General features: G+C 32.7%; 1 protein-coding gene across 1 annotated transcript; it reads right to left on the bottom strand.

The window, feature by feature from the left end:
• Window positions 1-6,325: 6,325 nt before the first annotated feature.
• On the bottom strand, window positions 6,326-8,808 carry LOC143603319 (bidirectional sugar transporter SWEET4-like). The gene is made up of 5 exons (XM_077080146.1): window positions 8,627-8,808; window positions 8,412-8,448; window positions 7,829-8,207; window positions 7,494-7,613; window positions 6,326-6,545 (listed from the first exon to the last, which is right to left on the bottom strand). Exons 1-5 carry the CDS (start codon window positions 8,667-8,669, stop codon window positions 6,378-6,380), a joined length of 747 nt encoding a protein of 248 aa, XP_076936261.1. The 5' UTR covers window positions 8,670-8,808; the 3' UTR covers window positions 6,326-6,377.
• Between the last annotated feature and the right edge of the window lie 4,692 nt (window positions 8,809-13,500).

Here is a 13,500-nt window from a genome sequence, read left to right as displayed (position 1 = left end):
ATATTTCATATGCAACTACATTTTTAATAAAATATATATTAGAACATTGATTGAGAAAATTATTCATAATTACGTATTTAGTTTTTTTTAAGTTAACAAATGTGTAAGTTATTTGAGAAAATTATACTTTGTGCTGTTTGCTTTATTTTCATTGTTAACAAATGTGTTCATCACACACGTATGGTCTTTTAAAGTATTAGATGACATTAATGGGCAGAAATGGACATGAAAGAACAGGTATTGAAGACGACAGGTAAGGCACTTAGTTCTAGGTTATTTTCTTTGCTACTTGGCGACTTGACTGTGTTTTATATTTTTCAAAAAGAATAGCAAATATATTTGTTGATTTACAAATAATATTAAAAAAATGGCTATTCAATTGATTATTCTAACTAGGGGTGTTCAGTATTCGAATCGGACTCGAATAACTCGAAATTCGATTCGACTCGTATTCGAATTTGAAGGTTCGAACTCGATTTTCAATAAATCGAATTTGATTCGATTCGAATTTGATTTTAGAAATAGAATTTCGAATCGAATACGAATTTATGATTTTAAATTCGATTCGAAATTCGAATTAAAATTATACACTTTATTATTTTTATTATATATATGCATGCTTATGAAAAGATAAACCATATAAATATTTTGAGTTATATAGATTAAAAATTGAAAGTTAATCACTTTCGTAAATAAATAATGTAATTGGACAATAACATTGTGAATATTTTGGATGTGATAACTTTAAATAATTTATTTATTTTATGTGCTTGTACCTTTTGTTGTTAAAAAACTCAATTTTGTAGTGGTTTTGAAACTGAAATAGATTTTTTTAACTGAATTCGAATCGAATTTCGAATTAACTTTTCTGAATTCGAATCGAGTCGAATCAAATTTGTCAAATATATTTCAAATTCGAATCGAATTCGAATCCAGCTTTAAAATTTCAAAATTCGAATAATTCGATTCGAATAAATTCGAATATTCGAAATTCGATTGGTTGAACACCCCTAATTCTAACAACATGTTGATGATCGTGAAAAGCGATGAATGAAATGTTGTGATCAACAGTGGCAGATTTAGAAAATTTAGCCAGTGAGTGCAAAAAAAAAGTTTAATCTAGAACTCGTCAATTCAAACAAAAACAAGTCCAACCAAAATGGGTTGGGTCAAACCGAAACGGGTCGAGTAAAAAATTTAAATTAAACAAACTACATATAGAAATGTAAACAATAAATTTCATTAAAGATAAACAAAATACATATTACAATTGCCCTCTACGTGATTTCATATTTTGAAAACAACCAATTACAGTTTCGTTCGTAACATTTTAAAGTGCTTCTTTTTAAACACTACAAATTACACAAGCATTCAAAAAATCTTCACCAATTCGATTACGTAAATTTGTCTTATGATCTTCATTGCCGTTAAAACATCGCTCAACCGTTGTGGTTGCAATAGGCAAAACTAATGTTAGCTTTAATAATCGATAAACCAAATGAAACGAGATATGTTTCTTTGTTTCCACCATAACTCTAGCAAGATTCGCAATACCTTTCAGATTAGCAAATCTTTCATCTTTTCGCCCCCTAATATGTCCGTCTCTCACTAATTCTAAATTTTCAATCAAAGTGATTGAACAATTAACTAGTATGAGCTTAATTCTTATTGTGCATAACAAAATTAAATTTGGGTTTAAAAATTTTAGCTTAAAATTTAAAAAGTTAAGTTTGGGGCATTAAAAAAAGTTACGAATGGATCACTAAATTTTTTTTGGATGAGTCACTTGGGTCTTTGGACCTAATATATTACAAATTTATAAAAAAAAAAAACTATGGTCTTGAGTGGATGCAAACGCCCCCTCTGACCGAACAATGGACCTGCCCCTGGTGATCAACAACACGAAAGTATCAATAAGTAGGTTAAAGGAAGACATTAAACGATGCTCGTTGGTATGGGTGAAGAATATGGAAAGATTGATTGGCTTTGCGTGGGATAATTGGTGCAAGTTTCGTTTTTTTGATTAATATCATTTATACTTGGTGTAAACTGTTTTTTTGTTGGTTATGTACTTTGGTGATTTGTAACTCTTTGGAGGTTAGCGTCTTGCTATTCCTCTCTGCTTGTTAATAAATTTGGTTGCTTAAAAAACAAGTTTATATTTTTTATTGAAAATATAAATTGTTTCACCTATTTACAGATCTAATCTACTTTTTTATGTATTTTTATTATCAAATATCTAGTTTTCTCTTGTATCAATGTCTTTGTTTATCCACATAGAGATGAGCATTTACCTTGGGTACCGAATCGATCAAGCTTTGAGTTTTCGATATCAGGTACCAACATTTCCCGAATTTTGCATGAAATACCAGTATTAAACCGAACATTTCGGTACCAGTACCAAATATATATGATTTTCGAGATCTGGATTTTCGGGATCGGCACTTGTATATACCATCCCGAGCTCATCCCTATATCCACGGTTATCATCATGCATATGCCTTTACAAAATAAAAAAAAAATAGGTACGATTTATATGAATGATATAAGAATGTATAAAGTGGATAAACAAAATTTGTTTAATTATTTCAATGATACAAAGGAAGATCTTTTTTCGTATGAATATACCAAACAAATGACTACTCACATGATTAATGATAATAACAAAAAATAATAATAATAATAAATAAAGCCAAAACCAGTGGATAAAAAAAGACGTTAATTTTCAAAAAGTTTGCCATTTATATGCCGAAAGTACTTGATACACATACAACGCATGTTATAATCATATATCATTGTATCCATACATTTACCATGTTATATTTACATGTTTCTAGTTTGTTTTATTTTTATATGTATTCTATATACAAAGTAATCACTCTCTAAAAGCTGAAAATATCTACCACAGGCATGTCGAAAGGGGGTGGGTTTGTTGGGTTTTGAGTCGGACTTAAAATGTCAAATAGTTGATTTGGAAAAGAACCTTGTTAAAAAAAAGCAAAAATATCCAAAAAAAAAATATATCACAAGAGGTGATGATAGAATAATGATAGGGCCGACGGTGGAATTTAGTTGACTAGTTGATGAATGGGATTGATTGACTACAAGTGGCATTGAATTTGAGTCAAATTAAACTTTACTTATCCACACCATAAATTTGCATGCATTCAACCACGTCATTTAAAGGCTTAATCGAAAAGCCGCGCTGCCTCCAATTATATATGTTCTACTTAACTTTTTAATAGTTTTAATCATTGAAGTTATCAACACAAAAAAATGATAATTAATTATTAAAATCTACTTTTGTCATGATAGCATTTGTTTGGTAGCCTCTTAGGGTGTGTAGCGTGTGGGTATAAGAGGCGAAGAGGGGCGATTTTTCAGAGGAACACCGCCCCCCGGTGATAATTGGACGAAAATGGGCGGGGGCGGGATATATTTGTCGCCCGGTTGAAAAAGAAAATAATAATAATAATAATAATATATTAAAATGACCGTTGTGAAACGGTCAAATTTAAAAAAAAATAAAAAAATTAAACAATATATATATATATAAACATACAGCATTCTTCTCCATTTTATATCTATTTTATACACAAATCATACCCAATTTCTTACAAAAAATAAACAAAATGAATCCTAGAAACAACCCGGACCAATCGAACTACCAACTCCCTGCTTTCGGTCAAGCGTATGGTTCGCAATCGAGCCAACCGAACCAACCGAACTACCAATTCCCTCTTTTTGGTCAAACGTATGGTTCGCAATCGAGCCTACCGAACCAACTGAACTACCAATTCCCTAGTTTCGGTCAAACGTATGGTTTGCAATAAAGCCAACCAAACCAACCGAACTTACAATGGAACCAACCGAACCAACCGAGCTATCCGTATCAACTTTCCGACCCCAACCTAAACATGTACGCCAACTTTCTCAACCCCCAAAACACAATGCCGGCGTTCGGGTCTACACCACCGGAGTCGGTACCGGATACGCAAACGTCACGGGCCTCCGGTTCAAGCAAAAAGCCGACCCGTAAACACAAAAAAAAACAACCGGGGGAGACGATGGCGCAACGTGATCCATACAAGCATTGGAACGAGGAGGAGGTGGCCCTTGCAATGGCTTGGATTAACATTTCGGAGGATCCCGACGTCGGTAAGTTTTTTAATATTAAGTATTTTTTAAAAATGTATCTAGTGTTTATTAAAATATATACTAATTGTTACAAATAAATTTAATTTGTAGCTAACTTTCAAGCCACCGGGGTGTTTTGGAAGAAAGTATTTGAAGCTTGGCTCGCGATAACCGGTAAACCCGAAGACTACCGGGGAAAAGAAGCGGTTCAAGCCCACTGGAAGGGGCTTAACGCCGATTGTCAAAAATTTGCCTGGATAATTAACCGGTTGAAGGGGTCCGGCTGGCGTAGCGGAAATAACGACGTCGACATTATAGGTCAAGCCTTGAGCGACTTTCGAGCTCAGGGTCACACTGTTGAGCGGCCCGGGAAACCGTTCAAGTATTTGAGTTCTTGGGAAAAGCTACGTCGTTGCTCGAAATGAAATGTGGTACCAACCGTTCTGGCCGCCCGACGAGCCTGCTCATCCCGGCATTCAAAAAGGTCGAAGACATCGTCGTCGACAAATCCGAGCACACCAAGCACACCCCTCCGATGCTCGTAGTTTCTTCCTCGACGACACGGTCAATTTAGCCGATGATTTGAATATACCCGACGAAGATGAGGTAGAGGAGTTGCCTCGACCACGCGGGAGATCGAGGAAAAATAAGGGGGAAGGTTCGTCGTCAACACGATTCAATACGGAGCCCGTTGAAATAAACGAGTGGGTCGGTCGTTTGGAAACAAATGCCACCGTAATTGGAGCCGACATTCGAACATCCAACAAACAACAAGAAAAGCTGAATCAGACATTCGAATTAAAACAAATGAAAGACGACTACGAATCCCTCAAAGCGGAGGGGTTTCACGAGGATGCCGAATTATTGATGCAACACCGACGTGAAAAAATGCGCGAATATTACGGATATTAGTTTCTTTTTTAGTTATGTTTTTTTTCTTTTGTTATGTTTTTTAATATTTTTAGTTATGTATTTTTTTGTATTTCTTTTTAATTTTAATGCATTTTAATTTAATTATTTAAATAAATTGGTTTTATTAGTTTAATTATAAAAAGAAAATAATAAAAAAACACACTGTGGACCCAACTTGTAGCACATACACAATTACACCCTAAAAACAAATTTACACTCCATGCTGACTGGGCGCCACGTGTCACAATTCGCCCCCAATTGTAGCCCCTCCACTACACACAGCCTTAGGGTTACAAAATGGTGAATTTTTTATATGTGGTTATGATGACGACATATGATTTAAGAGGACGTTATAGTCAAAAATCGTCTCCTCTTTTTCTATTATTACTTTTTGACAAATACACATATACACAAGGCGATATAGATTTGTCAGCCTCTTTACTTGTCGTCCATTTGTAGCCCGGGGGCGTTGTTCTCGTCCTTATCGACCTATATTTGCCGCTACACAATGTTTTAATGATTCCATTAAGAGGCTACTTCCGAATTGATTAGAGATAGAGTTTCTCTCGTTCACTTAAAAAACACATCTTCATTTTTTTTGAACAACCAATTAATATCACAGACAATTCGCTGACTCACTCGATTATCTTCATTCCACCTTCAGGAGAAACCAATCTACAGCTGAGAAAACCCTTGGCCCAACTTAGCCCCCCATTTTTTATTTTTATTTTTTTGTCTCACGTGAGATTTGAACCAAGTCATCCCTTTATTAAATTGAAGTCGGTTCATAGAGAGCTTCTGAATGTGTAAGTTTTAGAAACACGCTGATTGATTTAGAAATTATCTTCTGATCAATCAGACATCATGATGGTCGAACACAAGATTTCCAACAGATTTGTACCACAAACTGTTAGTATTTTAGTGTTATTGGATTAATTGGTCGACAAAATATCATAATAAACATTAAGAAAGTTAGGACTGTACGGAGTTATCATACTCACTGAATAATCCAAGTTGCTATTTCAAAATACCAACACTAACATCACCTTCTTTTTTGAATAAGTGCCTGAGAGATCTCTTTTTATTGGTTTATTTTACAAGTAAAGCCATACAAATTTGAAATAATGTTATTATTAATTTATATTTACATGCTGGCATGACCTTTTGCAACAATAACGTATAAATTTATAATCGAACTCAGTTAATCAAACAATATTAATATGATACAACTTTTATTTTTTTAATAAAATTCTTAATTGACTAGACACATTCTCTTTAAATAGTCCAAACTCCAAAGAAAGCGGGTTGTGGCCCATTGGGCCAACGGTTTAAGCACTATTGGCATTGCCATTGTGCATTGTTGATGGGCCCATTACAGCCAAGCCCAAATCCGGTTTCTCTTTTCTTGCCGCCAACATTCTCTTTGTGGATTTATAGAAGGTTGCATAGAGGATCAGTTGTATAATGCCTAGAAGTGCCCCGGTCCCGTTAGGTATCTGGACGATAATGATTCATACTTAATTTAACACAAGCAAACTAAACTTTAACGATAATCCATACCTACAATTTGATTGTTACACCCTTAACTTTTATTTTCGTTGCAAGAGCAATACACAACACATGTGAATATGTTGATTTCCACTCGATTTCACTCAAATTAATGATTAAGAGCTAAAAGAAACAAACATCCCTGATGAGCAAAATCAAGTGGAGGTATATGATATTTACGCGAGAGGGTTGTCATTGTCAATAAAAATGAAAGCTAAAAGTGTTACTAGTTAAACCCGTTGGTATGAATTATTATCATCCATTGGGTTATAGTTGAATTATTAAAATCTGATTTGCGAAATTTGTTTTATACTCAAAAATACATATAATTAAAGTGTTAAATTTTGAGTAAAAAAACTATACGTATAATAATATTATATTTTTTAAACAATAAGATTTAACTTAAAAGCATTCGTAACATGTCCATCAAACCATTCTTCAATCCTCCATCTTTAAAATATAAAAATATTCCAAGAACACCCTACATCCCTTTCAACATTTCATTTCTTTAACCCAAAAATATAAAAAAATTGCTATAGTAACTTTTCATGTATAAAAAACTACTAATTCATCCTCCATTAAATTTATGTGAGTGCATAAAAATGAGAGAAATAATAAAATAAACGTTTATGAGTTAAAAAAGGTAAAAACAGGGAATGAGATGTGTGAGGTTTTTAAAATGAGAGATAAAGGTTGAAAATTATTACTTTTAGTTACATTATAGAGTAGAATATGATGGAGAGGATGCAAATGCTCATAAGAAGTGGTATATGGTATCTCTATTTGGATTAAACTTAGGACAGTTTTCTAGCTTTTTGACATTACTTAGTTTTTAAGTTATAAAAATGTTATACGCACAAAATGCATATAACATTTTGTATAGAAGAAACGATTACCGCCATGAAGGGATCAAATGGAAAAAGGGCATACAAGAACCAACAAAGGCCATTACTGAAGCAAAACAACGAGAGTAGAAAAGGCATGTACTCCACACTTTTGGTTGTGATCACCAATTTCTGCATTACCAAACCACCGATTAGTAAATGTTTACATATATATTCAACCGTGTAATACATAAGATTATAACCTAACATTAAAAACATAAAGATACAATAATATTGTTTTAGTTAAATAAATATATATATAGAAACCTAATTTGATAGCATTTATATGTATGATCAATTAGTTTATGCCTTTCATTTATATTTGTATATGTATATATACGACATACCATGACAGATAATGGTGAAGCATACATAAGGATGTTAGCAGCAGCGCCTATGCCTCCAACAATAATAGATCGCATGTGTGTTGTGTGCACCACGGTTAGTACAAATATAGCGAGTCCACCAAAGACTAAAACCTCAAGTAGCATCATTAGTGCTACACGAAGCCTCTTTCTCGTGTCAGAATACATGAGAAAGATGACCAAGTAGCCGAACTCAATCACAGCCCCGGCTCCATTGGTAGTTGACACGAGCAAGCTATTTGGGTGCACAAATGGCATTCCATATAACACCCACAATCCACAATTGAAAACAGCAGCCAAATATGGAACTGGTGAATATTGTTCTACACTTCCTTTCTTCCATATACGATAAAAAGTTGGCCTAGATTAATAAAAGTAAAAAAAAAAGTATATATTCGCTCTTCAGAATAGTGTTAACACAAAAGAGCCATTGGCTTAAGGTATTAAGGTGGTGGATAAAATTTTGTTTTTTTGTAAATGGTAAGGTTTAAATCCCATAAGTAACAAAAGAAAACCCATTAAAAAATAAAGAATCATAAGAACTTTTTATAGATGAAAATCTTACACAGTTGATAAGAACAAAATCACTGAAATGACGTTTCCTGACAAAATCAAACACAAATGATTAATTACTTAATACGAACAATAAAAAGTTATAAACCAGTTAAAAATGTGGTTATCTTTTGTATCCAACATAAAAGATATTTTCATAATTAGCGTTAAGCACGATACATTCATCATGTAGTTACCGCTAAATACACGCGGTTAGAGAGTGTGTACCTACGACACCAAGTGTTGTACGGACAGGTTCTTCAGAAACCATGGCCGAGAATAAGAATTGTTCCTTGCAAAAGAAGGAAGGAGCTATTAATTTGAGTGGTTTTCATTCTTTCAAATGCTCCAATTTATAAATCATCAAATTTTGTGAAAGGACATGACTACCCTTCTAAAGAATTTTAGCAAAGGCATGATTAGCTTGTGTAACATGTTTTCTAGTTTTAATGGTACTCCTTACTCTAATCAAAACCAATTTAAATAATCATTTGAATTACTTTGTGTAATGATAATTATATTATGATAACTTCTTAAGTTATGAATTTGTAGAAATTTTTGTATATACAAATTTATGAGATTTTGTATATATTTGTTAATAAGAGAAACTGTAGAAGTAAAAAAAAAAGTTTGAAAATTGCGTACAATCGTCACAAATCAATTACAATTGGTTTCCGTCGCAAATCTGTTGATAATTCGTTGCACCGAAACCATCAAGAATGGCCCCTAATTTCGATCAGAAAGCATTTTTTCTTCTAAAATTATATAACGACGAAACAACATAAATCAAAAAACAAATAAACACCGAGATGAAGTAAATTATTAGTAATAACAACATTATATTTATATGTGTGTGTGAGATTGTAAGTAGTTTTCATTGATGCTATAAATACCACAAAATATTTTACTGTCATAAGGTGCATCCTAATGGTTTACGTAACTCCTCCGTCCACACCTGACAACTCATATAGGTTAGGTTGTTCTAGTATAACGACTAATATCTGTTATTTGGTAACATCCAACAAAAATGTGGTTTTGTTTTTATCTGGATATGTATATTCATTTAACTTTTACGTACTATGTTAACGGTGTAACTTTTAATCAGGTTATTAATTTGGTGACTGATGGATTTGATCTTATATTAGGTTTTAATTAATGAGACGTGTACTCATGACCTAATGATCATGGTTTAATTAAGAGAAGATGAATTGTTTAATATATAACATAATTATGTGTGAGTAGATGTTTTGTGGAAATCTCCTTGAAATGTGTATAAATCACTGTCAATTTGATATTTTTAAGAAATTCAGCTCGATGACTACTAGAGAACAATAACGAATATGTAAGTTTTGATATATAAACATTATACCCAAAACCAACAATAACTTAGTCCATACGAAAACCCCTTAGCAATAACTCAGAACTGTTGATGGTCAAGTATGACTGCCTCAATGCCCATTAGTGGTAACTGATAACCAGTCAACGTTGATTTTAGGAATGACAATGGGTCAGGCTTAGCCGCTTAGGTATTCCCAAATTCATACCCGATTACCTAAGATTGTCCCAAACTTTTAATCGGGTAATTATCCGTCGGGTTTCGGGTTTTCGCATCAGGTTCGGGTTTCATTGTCATCCCTAGTTGATTTCAATTGTCAATGATTAACTAGGTTTTTGACCTAAGATACAATTAATGATTTGTAGCAATTTACTACTTTAATTAGTGCCAACATATGACCAATATATTCATGCAACCTTATATCAATCATACAAATTCAAAGTAACTTCTAAAGATGTTTAAACAAGATTATCTAAAACCGTGTCATCAAATTTGCTATTCATGATGCTGAAATGTACTGAAAAACTCAAAAATCTCATAGATAATTTATACAATATATGATTGATTTACTGATAATTCGTGTTTCCGAGTTTCATTTACACTCTGTTCCAGAGTTTAATTTATGGATGGAAAGGAAAAAAAGGGGGAGGAAATATGAAAAATATGGTGTTCCTTGGTTATTTTTAAGAGGGAAAGCAAGAGAAAGGAAGAGAGAGAGGGAGAGAGCAAATTGAGTGTATTCTTTTTCTTTCCAAATTGGAAAGGAAAAAGATTTGATCAAAACTTCATGTAATTAAAGTTACCAAGCTGCCCCCACCTTATCTATATCAGTTCATATGCTTGTTTATCAAACCTAAATGCCGTTCATCATCATCATCATCATCATCATCATCATCGCAAGACTCCGTCGCGAAGTCGGCGACGCCCTAAACAGACCCCCAAGCCACACCAGCTTCTCAACGGTTGTTTCATCCTTTCTTTAATTAGGTATTTTAAATTGAATTTCTATCACCTTGTTTATGATTTTACATCTTGGCTTGTAGCACAGTTAATTAAGTATGGCGTAAAAGTAGCTTTGTTAATTCGAATTTCTCTGTGTTGATTTCAAAGACGTAATGACAGAGCTTCATTATTAATTTTGAATTTAATAAATTTAAATTCAAAGAAATATGTTTGATCATATTTATATTTTGTGCCTTTTTCATATAATATCTACAGTCCATGTGCTTTGAAATTGTAATTATAAATGTTTGATGTTTGGTTATAATAGTAGTTTAGTTGTTTAATAGTAAAATAATTTTATTACTTCGGGTGTGGCAGACAACAACAAACAAGTCAGCTGTGGAGTATTATGTTCATATGTTTCTGGGTGAAATATAAACAAATGGTAGTTTAGAAATTAAATTATGAAAGATACGAAGAAATCAATTAAGGTAATAATATGAAGAACATAACTGCAAAGAGGATAATTGTTGTGAAACCCAGTCTGTCATTGTTTTGGTTGGTATATGTTTGGAATGTTATCACATCTAAGTTTAATTTAGTTTCTTTTAAAGGGTATAATAGTAAAAATAACATTTTCCTTTCTTTTCCTCCTATCTCGGGAACACATAAAACGTTTCGTTTTCTTTCTTTTCCTTCATTGTTCATTAAACTCGGGAAAACGAGATAAAACCAATTGTTTTTCTTTCCTTTCCCTTCTAATTTCATTTCCTTTCTTTTCTCTTGTTAAATCTCTTGTTAAATAAAACTTAGAAAAAAGAAAGAAAAGAAAAGTGATGAGTTTTGTAGTGAAAATTCTTTCTTTCCATCTCGGAAAGAAAATTGGATTAAAGGAAAATAAATGAAAGGAAATGTATGAAAATGTTTTTCTTTCATCTCCTTTCCTTTCTTAAGTTTAAGTGAACTCGGAAACACAAGCTAAGTGGGTAGTGAGACCCACGTTAATTGAACCCTATGTGGGGCGCTGCCCATGAACCTTTGCTTGGGGTAGTATCGATTAGCGCTGTTCACGAGCCGAGCCGAACCGAGCGAAGGGTTGCTCGTTGCTTGGCTCGTTTACAACCGAACCGAACGGCTGAAATTCGAACCGAGAGAAAACCGAAACGAGCCAAAATCGAATCGAGCATTTTGCGATCGAACGTCGAGCAATTTCGAGCATTATTTATATATTTTTCAATTTAAAATTTTCAATAAGAAACAAATTTGAAGGTTGTAAATAATATATTTTATAAATAAATTAGTAGTTTTTAGACAAACATGTAATATATTGTAAATTTCTATTAAAAGTAAGTTTATAGTGAGATATAATGGTTATGTAAACAAACTTTTAGTATTCTAAAAACTTGAATCGAACAAATAAAACTATAAAATTGACGGAATATGAAAAACTTAAAGGGGTAAAATAATTGTAAGCTTATATTTATGTGTTTTGTCTATATATTTATATATTTGTTCATATATAATTATATATAAAATAAATTAAAAATATTCGAGCCGAACCGAACCGAGCAGACCCTTGCTCGTTGCTTGGCTCGTTTACAAACCGAACCGAGCAGAGCTGCTCATTTTTAATCGAGCGAGAAAACGAACGAGCATTTTTCGAGCGAGCAGCGAGCGAGTTCGAGCGACGAGCGGTTTGAACGGCCCTAAGTATCGTAGTACCCTCTTGGGCCGTCAAGATTCTTGGTGTCAGAAGCCCGAACAAGTGAGAAAAAAAATATACTTCACATAATATCTTAGTAATTTGTATCAAAATTATTCAAATTTCTCTTGATTTAAAATTTTTTTTTGAATTAACTAAAAAGATATGATGACACTAAAATCGGTGACCATCCGTCAACCTAAACAACCTTCCTTTATCTAATATTTATTATATTTTACACGTGTATACTGAGTTTTTAACTTAATTATATGTGATATAATTAAAAACACTTGGACATAACCCAAAAGTTGATGTATTATACAAATTCATGTTACTCGAAACGAATTTGTTCGAGATATTTAAATTAAGAACCGGTTTTCAAATGAATCTAGTATTATTAGACTTAAAAATAATAATTAAAAAAAAAAGCCTAAAATCAAATGAAACCAATATTATATGATAAGACCTGTAATACTTTCTCCACAAGTGTTGACTCATTGACTTCAACTTTTTTACCTTTATTTTCGTGGGCCGTATCTAGAGACACGTTAAATTGTAAAAGTGCTTAGTGCTGTTGGCCCGTTGGGTCACTTTCAAAGATGTTTGATGTTAATGTTTTGGCCTACAAATTATTGACACCTTAAGCCCAAATGATGACATTATACCTCATTACATCTTTTAGGAAAAAGACATCTCCTTTTTAAAAACTTAGTACTTCTCCTTTTTAATGAAAAAAATAACGGAGAGAAAAACTTTTCCGCCTTATAACGTGTATTTTTATTTTTTTTATATGTTGTTGGGATTCTTACGTCTTGTAAGTTGTCCTCTTTTTCCTTTTAATATACTTATGGCCTTTCAAAAAAAAGTTTAGGGTACAAACAAAAAATAAAATAATTAAGATTTAAGTATAATAATCATGTAAAACGGATTCTTGATGAAAAACAAGTAAAAACTTATTAACTCGTGGTTTATTAAATCACATTCACTTTAAGTTTGATCTACAAGATATGTAGTATAATGAGTGGAGTTCGACCTTAGAGTAACATTAGTCAACTATTTCTCGCCCTCAACTCAAAAGATTTAATGATTTTCGGAGAAGGCCCTGCTTTGATTACCGAAGAC

Source organism: Bidens hawaiensis, unplaced genomic scaffold (assembly GCF_021521415.1).
Source record: "Bidens hawaiensis isolate Kalapana, Puna unplaced genomic scaffold, B.hawaiensis_p1.1 tig00001961_1, whole genome shotgun sequence".
Lineage (NCBI taxonomy): Eukaryota > Viridiplantae > Streptophyta > Magnoliopsida > Asterales > Asteraceae > Bidens > Bidens hawaiensis.
Note: the sequence above shows the minus strand (reverse complement) of the source record. Positions and strands in the feature narration are given on the sequence as shown.